This window comes from Cyprinus carpio, chromosome A6 (genome assembly GCF_018340385.1).
Source record: "Cyprinus carpio isolate SPL01 chromosome A6, ASM1834038v1, whole genome shotgun sequence".
NCBI classification, from domain to species: Eukaryota; Metazoa; Chordata; class Actinopteri; order Cypriniformes; family Cyprinidae; genus Cyprinus; species Cyprinus carpio.
Window position 1 is genome coordinate 24,138,891 of NC_056577.1, and position 19,471 is coordinate 24,158,361.

Below are 19,471 nucleotides of genomic sequence, written 5' to 3' on the forward strand. Positions count from 1 at the left end.
TTGTGCACACATTTTAAATTAAACTCTATCAAAAAGGTAATTAGCTCTTTTAAGGCACGACTTTCATGCCAAGCATATTGGGCCGTACTTAGTTTGTTTAATAAGAGTGATCCATTTAATATTTGTGGTCTATGTTTTAATTTTTAAAATATGAAATACAAAATAAGTTAGCTTTTGAACAAACACCAAGACAGGACACAAAAAGAAGAAATTTTTTAAACAACATTTGAAATGATGGGTACAGATGTTTAGGTTGCCAATGCTGTTAACTTCTACTAAAACGATACACAAGTTTGTTATAGCATTCAATGTTAGCCATTTGAAGAGCTGTGAAGGGCCATCTGGTTCCACTCCAATAAAAACTTATTACTACAAATCCACATTCTAGTCTATCAAACATTTCATTTCATCAATATCAAATTAAACTGTATTAGTACATGATATCATGCTATGTGTTAGCTAATTTTCCTAAGACAATGAAGCATAGATAAATCTGGAAAAGTCACCGGGATTTGTTTACTTGACTTCTGCACAATGAGCTAATGCCATGATAGCTAATTATCTTGCTGGAGATCCATTGCTTGCGCATTGTAAGCCTCCAACTAAACAGATTAGCAGCAAAGCTTATGTGGGTTGATTTTGAGTTCTCCAAACCGGATTCAGATTATGCAAATAGCTACAAAAGTACAATTTCCAGTTCTAATAAACAAGATTATTAATGCTTGATTAACAGATTAACAGTCCTCCAGAAAAATTTTACTTTGGCTTCACAAGGGAAACTAAAATGTTAAATCAAGAATATTATTCATTTACTTGGGGACTAAAAGTTTTTAACTTTATTTTGCAACACATTCTGACTCAATCTAAAGCATTCTGAAAGAAAAAGATACTTTACAACAGCTAGCTAGCAACAGCTAGCTGAAACTAAGCAGCTAATCACTAGTGATGTTACGTTCAACCTCTGAAATGTGTATGTATGTATATAAACACACACACACACACATTCACAATAAAGCACTGCATTGAAGCTTGATTCATTTTGCCAAAAACATGTGAACTATGACGTTTGAAGCTTTGTTCTCCTGAAAACTATGTGACTGTTTCAGCATGGTTTAAAGCAGTGTTTCCAAAGTCCTTTTAGGCAAGTTGTGCCACATCTTGGCAACGCCTCCGGGCAGCTATTTCGGACTAACAAGACCAGGCTCCTATCTAAATGAATGGGCAGAGAGTCAGAACTGCACTTTCACTGGTCACCGGGACATAAAAACTGCATGTATAGAAACAGCAGTAAAATATGATAAAAATCACTGAAAAAGTTTGATGATTTTGCCCCAAAATAAGGTTTAAAATGCCTTTTGCCCACAGGTTATACTTTTACTACGCATGCGTAAGGGTTCACGACACCAACTTCATTTACGTCTATATCCAGAATGCCGGTGTTGTGCCAAGCACTTAAACAAATGCTCAATGTCATTTGTTTTATCAGTGTACAGTACAATATTTTGAATTATTTTCTTGTGTCTTGTTCTTCTTGTGTCTCACTTTTTCTTTGCTTTGTCTACCCCTGATATGGACAGATTATTTTTCAATCTCATTGTATAACGTTGTGTTCTGTAATACAAAATTATTTTTTAAAAACCCTTGAAGAAATGCTGTGCTTATTGACGTTAGGGATATAGCCAGAATTTATTTTTTGAAAATTTTTGTATAGTTAGAGTCTATTTTTATAATACGCACACATACACTGCATATCAAATCTGCCGCCTTTTCAAACAGTAACGTATTTTGGCGGACAAAAATAACGTTAGCATCAAGACAGAGATTTGTACATTTCTAAAGTTACTCCATAACTTTAAAGTAAAATATAAGTACATTTGGCATGTTTATGTGCCTTCTATGGGTGCAATAACAGACGATAGGCTTAAATGTTTCCCGGCTTGACTGTTAAAAGCAGATGATTGGCTTTCCAGCGGGAGGGGCGGGACATGTGCATACAACCACCATCTTTGCCGTTACGGGTTTTCTTTATATAGTTGTATTGAGGATTGAGGAAGTGGCATGTCTCTTATAAATTGTCTCTGAGTGTTTCTCAACTGGTGGGTCGCGAGATATATATTGTGTGTGTGTGTGTGTGTGTGTGTGTGTGTGTGTGTGTGTGTGTGTGTGTGTGTGTGTGTGTGTGTGTGTGTGTGTGTGTGTGTGTGTGTGTGTGTGTTAGCTCAGTTACCTGTGTCGGAAGTGCACAGCTGACACGACCACCTAAACAATTTCAATACATCGCTATAAACATTGCAGAAAACATGTTAAGTAACAATTAATTTACACACACATAACATAAAAACTAATCTTGGTGAGCAGCAGACACACACAGCTTAACAATTTCAATTTATTTACATACACATTCGGTGAGCAGCACTCTGCCGTAGTAGGGAACAGTAAGACGGCTGCTCGACCACTTCCGTTGGCTTCACCGTAATGTGGAAGTCTCGCCCGACTGGAACGATGCTTTACATTTCTGGTCTCTGGAATTTCTAGTCAAATTAACTATTTTTCGAACCAGTAATATAACTTTAAAGGGGTCCTATTATGCTTTTTTTACTTTTTCAGCTTTAGTTTGTCTGTAATGTTGCTGTTTGAGCATAAAAAAAGATCTGCAAAGTTACAAAGCTCAAAGCCCAATTTAAAATGAGATATTTTATTTAGCAGAAATCACTTTTCAAAAACTACAATGAACGACTCGTTTTGACTTCAAATGTATATTTTCTGGGATTTGTGATATCACAAAGATTGACGAATGGGACGGGACCTTGTTGAGCTGCACCAAAGAAGGCAATGAGTGTTATCACTATGTCAGAGACACACTAGCTTTCCCAAGGCAGACGAACTTAGAGTGGTTACTATCATCCGGGTTTAAATCATGCTCAAATTGATTTGATTTTGATGCAATATTTACAAGGAGGCTCCCAGGCAGCTATTGTAAGGGGCATGACATTTCCCGACCAGGTGCCGAGTGCTGCCAATCACAACACACACTGGCTCAGCTAACCAACCACACCACATTTCATATTTTAGAAGGCGGGCCTTCATTTGATACAGGAACTATTTAAGCCGTTCATACCAGACTGGGGAGAAAGGTGTTGTAATAATGTGAAATATGTGAAAAATAATGTGTTTTTCGAACAACCTAGTATGAGATCCTGTTCTAGTACACCCCCAAAACAAAATCAAGACTTTGTAAAAGAGCATAATAGGACCCCTTTAAACCTATGAAAATGGTTTAAAAAGCACATGGCACCATAGTTTCATTGCTTTACGTTGTCAAAATGAAGACTTTTTGCAGTAACTCGTCATAGTTTAATGAGTGGGTAGATGACATGAAGCGACCCGTGTTTAGCAGCATTGAAAACACAGGAGTGCATGTATCCTATAAACAGCTCCTGATCGAGGCGAAGTTCACTGTATTTTGTCAACAAAATGATAAGAGCTCTCATTATGTTTACATTTTCTTTATTATTTCACACATAGTATTTTAACTTAAGCGCTGCAAGCAATGCTCGTTTGCTTTTGTCATCGTTTCTGCATACAGCGACAGACACGGACAGATTTGAAGATGCACAAAACAAGTACTTTACAGGAATTCCTTATGCTTATTGCCATTACTATGGCAGCCAACAACAGCATAGCCCTGCGGACATTTTTATATTTAGTTCTATTGAAAAAGTTTCAGTTTAATTAATACAGTCGATCTTTTTACCCCATTTTAACATGAATTTCTATGGAGACCGGAACACGAGAGCACCCAAACATAAGTTAGAATCCATTATGCCGACGCTGATCAGTTACTCAGGAAAAATGTGGCTAGATTAGTGTATCCAGATAATTTTTATCCCCCACAAGAATTTCCCCCAAATATGCAACATAGAAACATAAAAATAAACATATAAGTTATTGCATTAGACTATAATAATAATTAATACTACAAATGTCATTTGTGTGCATGAAACTGTAAACAAACTGCTATTTAACAGCACAGTACAATACTCAATTTCAATTTAGGTGAGCTTTATACTCTCTCTCTCTCTCTCTCTCTCTTTCTCTCTCTGACTGCTTAAATACTTTCAACAAAAAGGGAGGGCAGGGGGAGGGGTGGATTTGGGTGGGGGAGGGGCTGTGCATGTGGGCTGTTGTCACAGGGGCAGAGGGAGGTAGTGCAGAGTTGGATAGAAGGAAAAAAGAAGAGGCAAGAGACAAAAAAAAAAGAGGCATGGCAGCGTAAAGCTTGGATTTTATTTATAACTACTACAGTGCAATGAAGATTGAAGGAGAGGCACAGGTATGTTTCTTAATGCATGTGAAATACCATGACAGCATTTATCTGTTTATATCTGTCTTCATTTCTGCCTCTCATTATCTGTTTAAATCAACATTAATAGCTTTTGCATGTGATGTCACAGTTTGCATGTTGAGTTAAAGAGAATCAGAGAAAAATCCCATTGGTTGCACTTGTGTTATGTGTTTATACATCATTATGTCACATTTACTGCTTATACCTATTGGTTTGGGTGGTTAGTGTTGGTATGTGAAATTTTAACATGGCGAAATGTTTATTTTAAGAAAGTGCAAGGTGGAGTAATAATTAATCTCGCTTTCTTTCAGGTATCTGTGTTTATGAGCTATGGTGGAAAGATTTTTGTACACCAATAGCATATACAATCAACAATAACAAGCTGATACAGAATTCTGGTTAAAACAGCATGGTGAGTTAACGCACAATGTAAAACATGCATATGTATTATGGGTCTGTGCTGATGTGTGTAAATGTTAGATACAATTCTGCTGGAAAGTAGTTGCGAGAGAGTAATGACTTTACCAGCTGTTTCTTTGCTCTCATCTCATGAACCTTTTCACAACCATAAGAAGAATAAGAAGTCCTGAATATTATACATTTTTTTTTACTGATAAATCTTTAAATAGTGTTTATATTTAAATTTTGAGCTATGTGGTGGCAAGCATCTAAGCATTTGTAGTTCAAAGAATTATGCAACATTATGACTAATTGATTTATCATTGCAGACATTTGGCCATGTGTTAAAAAAAAAGTCTTCTTATGATGTCCAACCTGAAGTGTGTGTGTGTGTGTGTGTGCGCCCACGCGCATGTACGTGTGTACGAGTGTGTAGAGGATGTGCTTTGTAAATAGATCCCAGGCTGAATTCTTAGCATTCCGGGTGCAGCCATATTTATGGACGGGATCCTGTCTCTTCAGTTAAAGTTCTAGGAAGTGTGTGAATTTGAGGGAAGCACTATAAAAAATAAATACAAAGAAAAGGCAGATTCATTTATAGAAACTGGCATTTGAGTATTTTTCCTCATTAGATATTTTTAAATGAAAAAGAGTATTTGTGCTTAGCAAGGATTTGTTGGGATTAGCGAGGAATCTTGACTCTCTACAACCCTGGAAGACATGTTAATATTCATTTATATTTGTTTAAAATGCTGTTAAACTCTTGGTGTGCTGTCAGTCTCCTACCCGCTCTAGAACTTTGTTCTAATCTGTCGATTCCAATCTGCCTTCATTTTCCAGAAAGTGCATGAAAATAGACACACATGCACACACTGACAAATATCAATACAACTGGTTGTAAATCCTGCGTTCACTCGCTCATTTAATTTGTCCTACACTCAGCATGATGAGTACAACGTTACTAAGATTAGCATTAGCGCAGATTAAGATGTGAAGAATAGATTACATCTTGTCCAGATTACTAAGAAGTTCCATATGGTGAATTCTTCTTTCAGTCCAGTTGTGAAGTTGAAGGGGTTTCGCCTCCAGTACCCCTAAACCACATGATGTTGCTATCATTGTTGCTATTCTTTTCTATTTGTGTTGGAAAAACAGTGCACAAGAGAGCTAAAGGAGCTATTTAAATGGAAAGAGTACTCAAAAGTAAAAATTGTGTCATCATTTATTATGAATTTTTGAGTAAGCTATCCCTTTAAATAGCTTCTTTAGCTATCTTGTGAATAATTTCTCAACAATGAATAAAGAGTAACAGTAAAATCATGTAGAATTTTCGGAATTGTAATTCTGAGAAAACTGTCCTTTTACATACCTTTTTTTTGCTTCTTTTTTTAACAAGAAATAAAAAATAATTTGGGGGGGTTTATGCATTATTCCTCTACAACGCATTAAAAAATAATATAGTAGTAACATCATGCTGAATTTTCATTTTTGGTTAAACTTTCCCTTTAAATACATCCTTTTTGCATTATTTTTCAATAATGAATAAAAATAATAGTAAAATCATGCAGAATTTTTCTGAAGTGTAATTTTTTTTGGTAAACTATAACTTTTAATATGTACTTTTTTGTTTGTTTTGCATTATTTTTCAATGAGAAATACCTCTCGCTATCTTGTGCATCATTTCTCAAGTAGAAATACAAAGTAATAGTAACATTATTTAGAATTTTCTGAATGTTAATTTTTATGTGAACTATCCCTTTAACACACATCACATCATATATTCTTTTAGCAAACAATATGTGAAAAATATATCTTTATCATTTTGATTTTCCAGGTGTGGCAATGATGCAGTGGTCTTCAGAGTGGGCGGAGCAACGATATGACGTCTCTTCTACCACATCATCTCCAGTACACCCTAAGCCCCTCCCATTGCCACAGCCCAGTCGTCCTGCGTTCTCAGGCTACACTGACGACATCAGTGCCCTCAGTGCCTCTAGCTTGCTAAAACGCTATGCCGAGAGGTATTCCTTCAACTCGTCCTTACCAGAACATGGGAGTTTCCTGAGAAGTGAGCAGCACCAGGAGCCATGGCCTGGGGGGTACAGCGCAGACGGGCCTCCTGGTTTAGACCCATTGAAGGGGAGCGGAAGTGATCTTTCAGAACAGCAGTACAGTAGTGGTCCCACATCTCAGGATTACCCTTCATCCTACAGCACCCAACACCTGCTGCCTAAACCATCCTATCTTCCGTCGCCAGCATTTGCCTTGCCGTCTGCATACCTGCCACCCGCACCAGGCTACGCTTATTCCCAGCAATGCGGTCTGAGTGCTAGTTACCCTCACAGCACCCCTTCTCTGCTGCCCTCGGGTCTACACACTCCCACACCTCTCCACAGCAGCCTCACTGCTGCTGAACTCCCACGTAACAGGAAGTTCAGCTTCGACCAGTCCAAAACTGCCAGAGTCTCACCATACACAATTAGGGACAAGAATGATCAGCAGAACAGCGACAGTGGTGGAAATGTCAACGAAATTTGTGGGACGGACCTCCAAAGCTACAGACCCGATAGACTTTCCACTCAGTCTGATCTTGAGGCAGATTCTGTGGGTAAAACCAGTCACCTACGGCCTCTTGAGACACGGTCTTATGGAGGTCCGGGACAGTACACATATCCCTGAGTCTACTGAGTCTACTTGATGTAGTGAAACAATCCTTTTATATATATATATATATATATATATATATGTATGTATGTATATATATATACATATATACATACATACATACATACATACATACATACACGTGTTTATAGCAATACTTGAACATATCAAACATCAGGGCAAATAGCATTATGGTATGAAACCATTTACGGACTGAGAAGATAGATGTCTCTCTTATGCACATTATCATTATTTCTGACTGCAGCTTTAATGAGACCTGTAGCACAGACACTCTTTTGTATCCCTGAAATCACACTTTTTTTTATTCTCTTCCTTTCCTCTTTTACTCTCTCTCTCTATAATTATGTTGTGCAGTGAAGCACATTATGGTGGCAAGTACTAATCAACTGCTTCAATTAATGAAATCCAAGCTAAAGAAAGACTGAAAGAGAGGAATTGAAAAGAAAAGTACACAAAAATGAGCCTGTATTGTAAGTCAAAGCACACATATGAAAGTTTCATATGTCATGTGTAATGTAAGGTTTTTATACATTTTGTTAGTGAGCATGTCTGTGTAAGGTCATGGATGTTCTTCAACACTGAAATCAGATAAAAACACTCTTTATTTTAGGAATATTATGTAAGGTTCCTCTATAAACTTTGAATGTAAAGCTGATTTCCCTCAGGAATTGTGAATGAAGCCATACTTAATGTTTATCTTATACAATTTTTGAGTTTGAAAGATGTTTTTGTGTTTTATTGTCTAATTAGTGTAGTATCTTTGCCATGTCCTTCATTAAAAAAAAAAAAAAAAAAAAAAGTATTTGTGACATTACATACAGTATTTCATTCATAAAAATGCACATTTTTACAGAACAAATATATCTGGCTTTCACAGGGCTATTGCAAAAAGGCTCAAAGGCTTTTTGCAGTCTTTTCCACTATTCACCTATTGTGACATTTACTATGGAAACCCACAGAGCTCTCTCAGCCCCCTGAGTTGATCACTGGATGTGTTTTCCTCTGACCCTCTGACCCTTCTCTGTTTTAAATGAGGCATGTGAAAGAATAGAGAGCTTTTGTTATGGTGAGGCAAATGGGACATACACTGAAATGTACAAACCGAAATGAAAATGACAGACTGGTTAATATTTAAATGTACATTTTATGTTACTTTAACACTTGCAATATGCTGGAAAAAATAATATGACTTAATACATGTACAATCTACCTCACTGTTACAATGCTGTTTGTTCAGAGTACGCATTTGTGTATTACATGTCAAAATGTCTACCTCAAGGAAAAAAAAAATACACAAAATAAAAACTATTGTATCAATACAATTTGCTCTCTCTGTGTGTGTGTGTGTGTGTGTGTGTGTGTGTGTGTGTGTGTGTGTGTGTGTGTGTGTGTGTGTGTAATTGGCATAAAAACTGAGATATCACCTATGATGTAAAGTTGTTTAAAAAAAAATGTTTTTTTTTTTTAAATGCTTTTGAAAGATGTCTCTCAAGCTCTCAATTTTGTATTTGATACTAAAAAACATGGTAATGTTTGCAGTCCCATTCATAAAGTGGTTTCTTTATTCCACAATCTTATTAAGGCTTTTACAGGCTTTATGGTAAACAGTATTTTTGCTTGACTTTTAATTTATGCTTTAAGACTGTAATTTGATTTACAGTACAGTGTTTGATTAATGCTTTAACACTGTAGTTCTATGAGGGCCAGATGCACAGCTGGTGGGTCAGGTCACCTTGTACCCTGTCCAGGATGACATTCACATATCATGGTCTTTAACTCCCATCAGAAATCACAACCTTATGGCTGTGCAGATGTATCTCTGTATAAGCTCTTTAATCACTTGATCTTTCAAGGAAAAGGTCAAGGTGATTTTGTGTTCTTTTTCTTCTCTTTTTATATTTTCAATACTAATCCTTAATTGTAGTACAATTTTACACACATTTATAATATTGCCAGTTATCATACAGTATTGTTATTTGTGTGTTGCCCTCTAGTGGCAAACCCTTAAACCAAATATTTTTATACACCCTTCAACAATTCTTATTATACTTATTATTCATAGTTTTTACATTCTACTCATTTTGGATGTCCTTACCACTCTTAAACTACATGCTGAAAACAGATGCTGACTTTTGACTTTCCACTTCTTCCTTAATGTGACCCCCCACCCAAAACAGCTCCCTGCAGTCAATGTGCAGCAGAGTGTGACAGATGCTCTATTCTCTCTGTCCACCCCCACCTCCCAGCACACACAGCCCTCAGTGCTTTGTTTTTCAGAAGTTTCAATACAGTTCTCGCCTCAGTGTGAGCCGTTTAATCTCAGATTGATGAATTAGGTCTTTCATCGTAGGGATCTTTGTGCATTTTTGAGACTGGTTCTTGTTGGTCTACCCATTGAAGTGACCCATGTTTTATTTTTCTCTCACACACAAATTCTGATTTCGATCAATCTGTATTGATAACTGACAAAACCTTTCCATCTACAATTCTTTTTTGAAAACATCTAAATCTTTCCCTTCACTTGATATGCTCTCTTTCAAATAACATGATCAAAAAGAATCTAACACTAATAGCACTACAATAAAGGTACATATGTGAAGGTGGACATATGGATATAACATAGAATATTACACATTATTCAATAACTACAGAAGCTTTGTACATGTTGTTTATTTGTGTGTCTTCAGGTTATTTGTCTCTTGAAGATAATATTCACCAACAATTTCTCTCTTAACACATTTAAAGGGATACTTCACAAAGAAATGAAAATTCTGTTATCATTTACTCACCGTCTTGTCACTCCAATGCATTTATTTTTTCTTCTGTGGAACACAAAAGAAGATAAACATTTAAAATGACTGTCATCGAATGTTTCCCAACATTGTTGCCCTTTTAATAAGGCTCAAACATCCTTTCAATAAAAACAAATGTTGATCTTTGAGTTTTTTTCAGTCACATATTCAAGAACATTAATTGGGAGTGGCGCTGGGTAAAAAAGTACCAGAAACTTAAAGTGATTAAAAACTAAACTAGTCTTTGTGGTTTGGTCACTTTGTAATTCAGCCTATAATTGTGGTCATTTCTTGTCAAAGTACCACAAAATGTGATATCCGTTCTTTTAGGCAGACTATGTCTCTCTTTTTTTACCGCCAATTGGATAAGGACATTGGACTTTTGTTTTTAGTGATTCTTCATGGCTCACAGTTGAAAAAGGTGGGGTCGAGGAATGCTGTTCAGCAGCCAACACAGCCTTCAATTCATCATGGTAAGAACACAGCAGAGAACATACACAACCCCTTCAATGACACCTAAAACAGAAACCTTAGTAAGTGTTTGTCAGCACTTCATACAAAGTCAATGTTGCAAAGTCCTCAACAGACTTCATCTGGTTCCAGAGGGTACTTTCAGAGTAAAATGTAAAATTTCTTGAGGATGAGTAGATTATAATTTTCCTCATCCTTATCTCATTAAAGGGCTAGTTCACCCAAAAATGAAAATCAGCCCATAAATTACTCACCCTCATCCTAGGTGTATATGACTTTCTTCTTTCAGACGAATCCAGTCTGTGTTATATTAAAAATTGTCTATGATCTTTCAAGCTGTTTCATGGCACTCAGCGGGTGCTTCAGTCCAAAAGAAGTGAAATAAAGAGCGGCCATCCATAAAAAAAAAAAAAAGTTTCACACACAGCTCTGGGGGGTGAACAAAGGCCTTCTGTAGCGAATCAATGCGTTTTTGTAAGAAAAATATCCATATTCAAAATGTAATAATCACTTTAATGTAGCTTGCGCCAACAGTTGTACACAGAAGCAGCTCCAGGCGGATGACGTATGAGATCAGCGTTGCGCATGCACCGATGAGTCTCGTGAAAACCAATGTTTGTTTACAAAAGCAAAGGAAGCAAAGTTTCCTTACTTTAGCAAAGGAAAACCAGTCTCCTCTTGCCTTACATCAAATCATCCGACATTCTTCTTTACAAAACCCTTGCCTCATTCTTCTTTACAACTCCTCATTTTGTACTTCTAATTAGTGACCGTTGTTTTGTTTTGATCTCTCCCCTGCGCTTCGGCAAGCGTCACTTCTGAGCAGCGAATTCTTAATGCTGAACTCATACGTCATCTGTTTCCGTGTACAACAGTGAGCACAAGCTACATTAAAGTGATTATTACGTTTTAAATATGGTTATTTTTCTTACAAAAATGCATTGATTCGCTACAGGAGGACTTTGTTAATCTGCCCCGGTGCCATGTGAGACTCCTTTTTTTTATGGATGGGTGCTTTTTATTTCACTTCTTTTGGACTGAAGCACTGCAACACCCGCTGAGTGCCATGAAACAGCTTGAAAGATCAAAGACAGTTTTTAATATAACTCCGACTGGATTGAAAGAAGAAAGTTTACACTTAGGATGACTTAAGGGTGAGTAATTTATGGGCTAATTTTCATTTTTGGGTGAACTAACTAATGCCATTAACCCCGGCTAAAATACTGTTTTACATTTTGCTATTTTTATTTATTTAGTATTTTTGTGCAGTACAGTGAGAGCTTCAAAATGCATCGTTCAGTTGTTAAGCAACAATCAATCATTAACTGAACTGCCCTTTGCTGATTAAATATTTGTGACCTTTGAACATAAATGTCAACGTGCTGTACAGTACTTCAGCCTCTGAGGTAAAATGACAGACAACGTGTTAGCTGGAGTGAAGAAGAGACAGACTTACAGTTATTTTACGAAATGTCTGTTCTGGAACAGTGAGGAACATAAAAAAGAACTGATGCGTGAGAGCTAGACAAGCCATTTTTAAACAGGTTCTTCTGTGTTCAAACTGTGGCCAACCAGTCATTGTTATCGACACTGCAAAGAAGAACGTTAAAGAGTTTACAATTGTACAGTACGAAAATTGCAAACCTGAATACGTAAATTCGAAAGACTGAAACATAAAAAACAGCATATCCCACAGTTTAAAAGTGAGTTATTGAACCCTCTTCTACCAAATTTTATATGGTACACTGTTTAACATTTTTTAACAGAAGAAAGAAAAAAAACACTTGTACATTGTTCAAAATTTTTTAAACGAAGAAAGAAAAAACACAAACACTCGAGCATAACTGGAAGGCTGCTTTATTGTTTGGAAAAGGTTTCGTGCTCAAATGAAGACAATCTTTCACTGATTCTCACTATGTCAAGTGGTTGTGCAACACACCCTCTCCTCTCCAACATCAGTGGCAAGAGATAAGAACAACATTATGAACCAAAAACCACTTGAGTTATTGTCAGCAAATGAAGGAAATAGCATCTCAGTCATGCTACAAAAGAACAGACAGAAATCAGTATTTATAGAAAAATAAAAGAAGTGGCTGAAAATTAACAGAAGCTGAGCACAGAAGGCAAACTGTTTCTCTTTCTACAGACTCAACTTAACTCTTCATTGAGTGACCAACGCACTCTATTTCCCACCCCATGCTATTTGACAATCTCTGATGATGAAGTCAGGCTGACGCCAGTTAAGTTTTCTTTTTTCTTTTCTTTTTTCCCGCTTTTTGTAATTTTTGTTTTTGTCTTTTTTTAGTTAATTTTTTTTTTTGCTTTTAAATAGATGTCACAGACATTCTTTCGTTCAGTTCTTTCTCCCAGTGCTCATTTGAAACAAGCTCCACTTGTTTAGGAGAATTTTATGCAACATCATCTACATTTTCGACAAACAAAATTGGCAGCAAAAGGCACCTTAAACAAACATACAAAGACAAGAAAAGCATAATATAAAGCCTAACCAAACCTAAGACTGCAAATTGCATTGCTGTGTATCTAAGAGATGAAGAACAAGCTAAGCTTAAGTCAAGCTGCATCACACACATTTAAAGTGACCAAACCGTCACAAACGCGCTTCGTCCCCTTCCCCCTACCCCACACGCATACACACACTCATTCTCTCAGACTTGGACTGAAAGATCATGGCATTTGGCGATTAGGCCGGAAGATGAAAACAGGGTTTATGGGGAAAGAACATGTGGAGTCCAGTGCATATGTATGTAGTACGTGAGTTTGAGATGGTAGGACATATTCACACAGGGTGTAAATAAATTGCTGGTAGTGCATTCCCCTCCCAAAACGGCGAAATAAGCCATAGCGAAAAGCCAGTACATCACCGTGCATTGAAAGCTAGACCCGTGCACGCACACAGACAACGCTCGCTCAAACCCAGACATCTCAAACACGCACACAAGTGCACACTGTGTGGGCCAGGTCTGAGTTTTGGTCGTTCACCGAACGTATTGCACGAAAGAAAGAATAACGTGAGCAAATGACAGCCAGTAGTGCTTCACCTCAACTCCAAGCAGAGGTCAACACAGAGGAGGACAGTGCTCTCAATATCATATATACATACATATGTATATGTGTGCATATATATACACATATGTACATATACATATACATAGATACATATGTTGTATAGCTCTATATATATGCCTTGATTTATGTATAGATTTATATATACTTTTTGCATTTAACATATATTGGATTCCCCTCTTTAATGTGAAAAGTGTGTCAAAAAAATCTACACCTTCTAACAAATATGTCACAGTCTACCTAGTGAGACCAGGGCAATGAGTGAAGCCATTATATTAAGGTTATAATTATTTTTCAATATTAGATTAATAGCAGTAGTAGTTTTTTCCTGTATTTCTGTATTTACAAAAAACTATGCATGCCATTAAAATAAATTATATATTACATTATTTATAGTCTCTTAAAAAGTTCATTCTTAACTTTTCAGCATTTTGTGCTGCTTACAACATAGCCTATACTGTACAATATATTTTTTCATTGATTTTTCATTCATTTTTGTTTTTAAATGAACACACGATCTGTTATTTTTTTTTTTTTTTGTTTGTTTTTTTTGCTGTTTATAGAGACGAGCCTGCATGGCTGCATAAATGAGAATGATTGAGCTTTGCTGAGCAGAGTTTTTTTTTCTTTTCATTTTGTTTCAGGTCAACACCCTCACATGCAGCAACTGGACCATTGACACCAGATGAAGGGTAAGGGAAAACTGCTGACATCACTAAAAGAAACTGAAAATGAAGTCGCTCTGATGTGTGGAGTTGCCCGGCTCACAATAAGCTGCTGTGGGACCAGTGCTGACTGGTTATTTGGCATTAGTGTAGTGGTGTACTGATGAGAAACAAGGCTGACCAGGGGTCGAATAACTGCACATTTAAAACCAAGGCCCTCCGTAGAACAGTGGTGAGAATTAACAATATTCTCAGTCTGGATTTCATTTCATCTTCACCTCCACAATTAACACTTTTATTACTGCCTGAAATCTCCGAAGCTCGGCTCTGTGTCAGATAGCCCTACTCTTCTCTCTACATGAGAGTTCAGTGTGGTGGGAGCGCTTCTGCTTTAGCTCCACCCCAGATTACAAACATTCTCTGGACCTAGTGAAGGCCCTTATTGATGACATCAGAGTCACATGATACATCTGTGTTGTATCCTGAGAATAATGGGGAAAGTCAACAAGCATCAGTCTTCCTGAAAGTGTTAAGGAGGAGAGGATCACTCCACTCCTGAGACATTCCAGAAACTTCCAGACACAAATTGCACACACCAAACAATCAGACAAACATCTTTGGCTTCTCCTTAAACAGCTGTGACTGCCCAACCATCCCGCTGTCTCTCTCAAGTCCTGTCCTGTCCCTGCCTACAATCAAGCCATTTCTGAAGATGTGATGGCTTCATACACGGATAAAAACATCCGGCTGATCCTTGAAGGACAAACCGGGACGAGACTAGGCGTAGACACACTGCAAAACTCTTTAAAGAAATATAGCATGTAAAAATCAAATGAAAAATATCAGAATTCTGTTTTTCTAAAATAAAAAACTGCCACTTTCTCAGAAACGGTTATAGCTCATCTCATCTAACCCCTGATGAGGATTAAAAATGCCAACCAACTTGCTACTCCCCTAATAATGCCCAAACCATCGACCCCCCCCCCCCCCCCGCCCCTCCCTGGACCCACCTAGAATATGCCCCCCGGCGCGGGCAGTGCTGTAGGTGAGGTAAGCGATATTGCTGCATACAAATAAAATACGAAGCTTTAGGAATTACAGTGTTGTTTTGTATCATTTTCCTCCCGTCTCCATACACGCGCATTCTGACATTTAGTTTTCCCATTCATTATCTCCTGAGCAGCTAAAAATGGGATGTCCCTTGTATCCTTCCTCTCCAATAATGTGCCACAATCCTAGTGTTTGTTTCAATGTACGTAAGCCACTGATTAGTCACAGGCATTTTGCACCATCTGAAGCCAATCCCAAATTTTGTCCTAATGTTTGATAATCTATTCCATAATGTTAAGTAGAGGAGAAGATGCAACTCAGCATCTTAGGCCCAATTCGGTTTTCTCAGTATCAAATTAAATTCGGTTTCTGGTTGTAAATTTAGCCAGTGGACAGCCTAAAACATTGTCAAGCCACTGTGGTGGTCTGTATTAGTGTTTTGTGGACTATGATTACTCATGCAAAATTTCTGATCAAAGCATGCCATCATGCAAGTCATTTCTATGCATAGAACAAGCACAATAATTTATTATTCATTTGGAGATGTGTATTGGGGGCCCCTGGTTATTGCCCCCTGTCCTATCAGTGTGAAAGCCCATGTAGAAAAAGCCTTTTGATGCAGGTATAACAAAGTTATCATGACACAGTTACTGAGGGTGACATGGGCAAAATGTTAAATTCGTATTTTTCCTCATGTTTCTCCTATTTTTGCCGCTCAAATATTGTAAAGACCATGTAAAATATGTTCAACACTAACAAACGCAAAGAGACCGTTGGAATCAGCCAGACTCTTCGTTTTGTTTCATACTCATGTCTATCCTGCTCACTCTCACAGTAACGTTGAGTTCTTACACATATATGAAATAATACTGTGCAGACTCCATTCCCCATCCGCTTCCGGAAGCTGATCCATTCATGAGTAGCAGTGTTTGTTTTCTGCATGGAAAGTTTGCCGACGCAGTTCAGAAGCATGGGATTGGATCCTAGTTCTCCCTTGGATTATCACATTCCTGCTCGGTGAAGAGTTCCATACTGAAGCACAATATAGCCCTCTAAAATACACTTCATCAAGTAACGGTCTTTTTAAACTCGTATTTGATTCTGTTTAAATCAAGTCTTGATGCAACAGTGTCACACAGGAAGCTGATTATGTTTGGTTTAACTTGTAAGTGTCTTCAAGCTTTGAGGAACCCCAACACTTTTCTTCACCTCGATACACCAGTGACATTTGTAAACAATTTTTTGTTGTGTTACTTCGGCTTTGATTTTCCTCTTAAATGAAATTAATCTGTACATCTGTATAGTTTGATTCAGGGTTTCCATTTGCTTGAAATGACAGTTTTTGTTTTAATATCATCATGATCATTATCACTGTCCATAAGTTTTACAGCAGCAGTCTTAACACTTGGATTCCCTGACGTCTTTTTGGTTTCGGCCTTTCTCTTTGCGGCCCTTGCCTTCGTTGTTGTCGTCCTGTTTCTCCTTCTCGGGCTTGGTAACACTGTCATAGGATGGCAGGGATGCAGTGGAAGGTGTGCCCTCTTTCTTCTCCTGATTGGTCCCTCCGTTCTCCAGTTTGTTGTTGGCCGGCCTGCGTTTGCAGATGAAGCCTCTGCGTGTCAGGTGGGCTCGGTACGCCCTCTGGATGACGATAGCTGACACCTCCTCCTGTTTACGGCGCAGCGTGGTAGTGATGGGCTCGTATGACACTTTGGAAGGATTGGCCGCCACAAAGCGTTCCTCCATTTGCTGTCGCATCATGTCCAGGTCGCCGCTGTCACCCAGCACACGCTTGGTAAAGGCGAACAGAATATCCAAGCAGTGAATGCGATCGCCACTCACCATGGGCATGTCCATGGCGATCAGCTCGATGATGTTTGGCTTTGGCACACGGAGAGGATGTTCTAATGTATCTGCAAAGTCTGACAGCTTGGCAAAGGTGATGAACTGCGAAGCGTCTGGGTCGAACTTCTCCCAGATTTCATAGAAGGACTCAAAGTCGTCTTCGCACAGTGGATCAGCACTCTCCTCAGTGGCAACACTGAAGTTCTCCAAGATGATAGCGATGTACATGTTCACCACAATCAGGAAGGACACAATAATGTACATTACAAAGAAGAAGATTCCTACTGAGGGATTGCCACAGTCGCCCTTAACTGTGGTTCCTGGGTTCTCCTTCTCAGGGTTGCAGTCAGGCGGATAGTTCAAGATAGGAGCCAAGAGGCCATCCCACCCAGCTGATGTGGTGATCATGAATAGACAGATCATGCTGTTACCAAAAGTTTCAAAGTTATACATGTCATCAATTCCTACTTCTCGTTTCACATAGGCAAAGTTAGACATGCCAAAGATGGAGAAGATGAACATGACTAGGAAAAGCAACAGGCCGATGTTGAACAGCGCAGGAAGTGACATCATCAAAGCGAACAGTAATGTCCGGATGCCCTTGGCTCCTTTGATTAGACGCAGAATACGGCCAATTCGAGCCAGACGGATTACCCTGAACAAAGTTGGTGACACAAAGTACTTCTCAATGAGGTCTGCCAGGAACATACCTGAAAAACAAAAACAAAATCTTTTTTACACGAAACTGTTCAAAAAGGTGTCAAGAAAAATAGAAAAATAACCAGTGAATTGATGAAATCACATTTGGACACAACACTCACCCACAATGGACAGAATGACGACAACGCAGTCAAAGATGTTCCAACCATTGATGAAATAGTAGTGTCGCAGAGCAAAGAGTTTCAGGACGAACTCGCCAGTGAAGGCCACAATGAATATGAAGTTTATCCGGTACAAAATGTTCTCTGTCTCTTCTGACTGATCATCTGTTTCCACCATCATGGTAACCATGTTAAGACAGATGAGGATCATGATGGAAATGTCAAAGGCCTGCTGAGTGACAAAGTCAAATACCATCCCCTGGATTTTGTTCTGTAAGCAAAGGAAAAGACAATGAAATACAGAAGAGATTAGATGACTAGAACTATTACTAAAACTGAATATGAAGAAATCAGTTAGCGTTTTTTTTCCTAATATATAAAAAAGTAAATAAATAAGACAGAAAAATTGAAAAACATTAGAAATTGACAAATAAATAGACATTTAAAACTAGATTCAATTCATTTTAAAAATGTAGTTAAATGTAGCTATAAAAGAATGAATGAATAAAACACTTCTGATTTTAAACATTTTTAATTTATTTAAAAATGTAGTTAAATGTAACCACTTAAAACGCTTTTGATATAGACAAATGAAACAATTCAAAACTGTCTAATTTATATTTCAAATATAGTTGAATGTAACAATAAGAAAAAAAATTAAATGCAACTTTCTGCATTTAAATTTTTATTTGCAATTGCATTTTATGCCATATGCTTCTTTTATCCCCTTGCCATTCTAGATATAAAAAGAATACACATGCTTGAATATGCCATTATTGATCTATCACTATGCACCAATCATTGATGACCAGATATGTGTATCAACCCAGACCTAAATGCTTACCAGAGGTCTAGGGATGGGTTTCTGGGGTTTCTTTGAGCCCAGTTTCTTCATAGCATTGTAGTACTTTTTCTGTTCTTCAGTCATGAAGATATCCTGACCTCCAAAGTATAGTGACAAAAAAAGACTGGTTACAATCTGACAATCTTCCTCAACCACGTGCTCAAATGAGGCACATACCCATACAAACCCACAGCATTGCACACTAAGGCTGTAATTAAGGAGATTTCACCATTAAGCAGAAAAGGAGATAACATAAAAATGCAGCAAGAAAGCATGAAAGTGCAAAGGACAGAGAAGAAATTTAGGTGAAGAGAGAGAACACTTATCTTTTTCTTCTGTTGGTTAAAGTTGTCAATAATGACACCAATGAAGAGATTCAGAGTGAAGAAGGACCCAAAGATTATGAAGATGACAAAATATATATACATGTAGATGTTGTCCTCATAGATGGGCTGGTCCTCAACCTGAAA

General features: G+C 37.7%; 2 protein-coding genes across 7 annotated transcripts in view; one reads left to right on the forward strand and one right to left on the reverse strand.

The window, feature by feature from the left end:
- Window positions 1-4,174: 4,174 nt before the first annotated feature.
- LOC109069159 (fidgetin-like protein 2) lies at window positions 4,175-7,477 on the forward strand. Its single transcript, XM_019085827.2, has 3 exons — window positions 4,175-4,333; window positions 4,657-4,757; window positions 6,579-7,477. Exon 3 carries the CDS (start codon window positions 6,587-6,589, stop codon window positions 7,421-7,423), a length of 837 nt encoding a protein of 278 aa, XP_018941372.1. The 5' UTR covers window positions 4,175-4,333; window positions 4,657-4,757; window positions 6,579-6,586; the 3' UTR covers window positions 7,424-7,477.
- A 5,056-nt stretch (window positions 7,478-12,533) lies between these two features.
- LOC109061925 (sodium channel protein type 8 subunit alpha-like) overlaps window positions 12,534-19,471 on the reverse strand; it is a 51,262-nt gene continuing 44,324 nt past the window's right edge. For all 6 annotated transcript variants that reach the window (XM_042758534.1, XM_042758536.1, XM_042758531.1 and 3 more), the window contains 4 exons: window positions 19,328-19,465; window positions 19,002-19,106; window positions 18,158-18,428; window positions 12,534-18,046 (listed from right to left, as the gene is read on the reverse strand). In XM_042758534.1, coding sequence (XP_042614468.1) covers window positions 16,890-18,046; window positions 18,158-18,428; window positions 19,002-19,106; window positions 19,328-19,465 — 1,671 coding nt within the window. In that variant the 3' untranslated portion in view covers window positions 12,534-16,889. The remainder of the gene's footprint in view (window positions 18,047-18,157; window positions 18,429-19,001; window positions 19,107-19,327; window positions 19,466-19,471) is intronic.

Coding starts and splice junctions, on each gene's coding strand:
- LOC109069159 (XM_019085827.2), top strand. CDS start 6,587: ATGATGCAGTGGTCTTCAGAGTGGGCGGAGCAACGATATGACGTCTCT.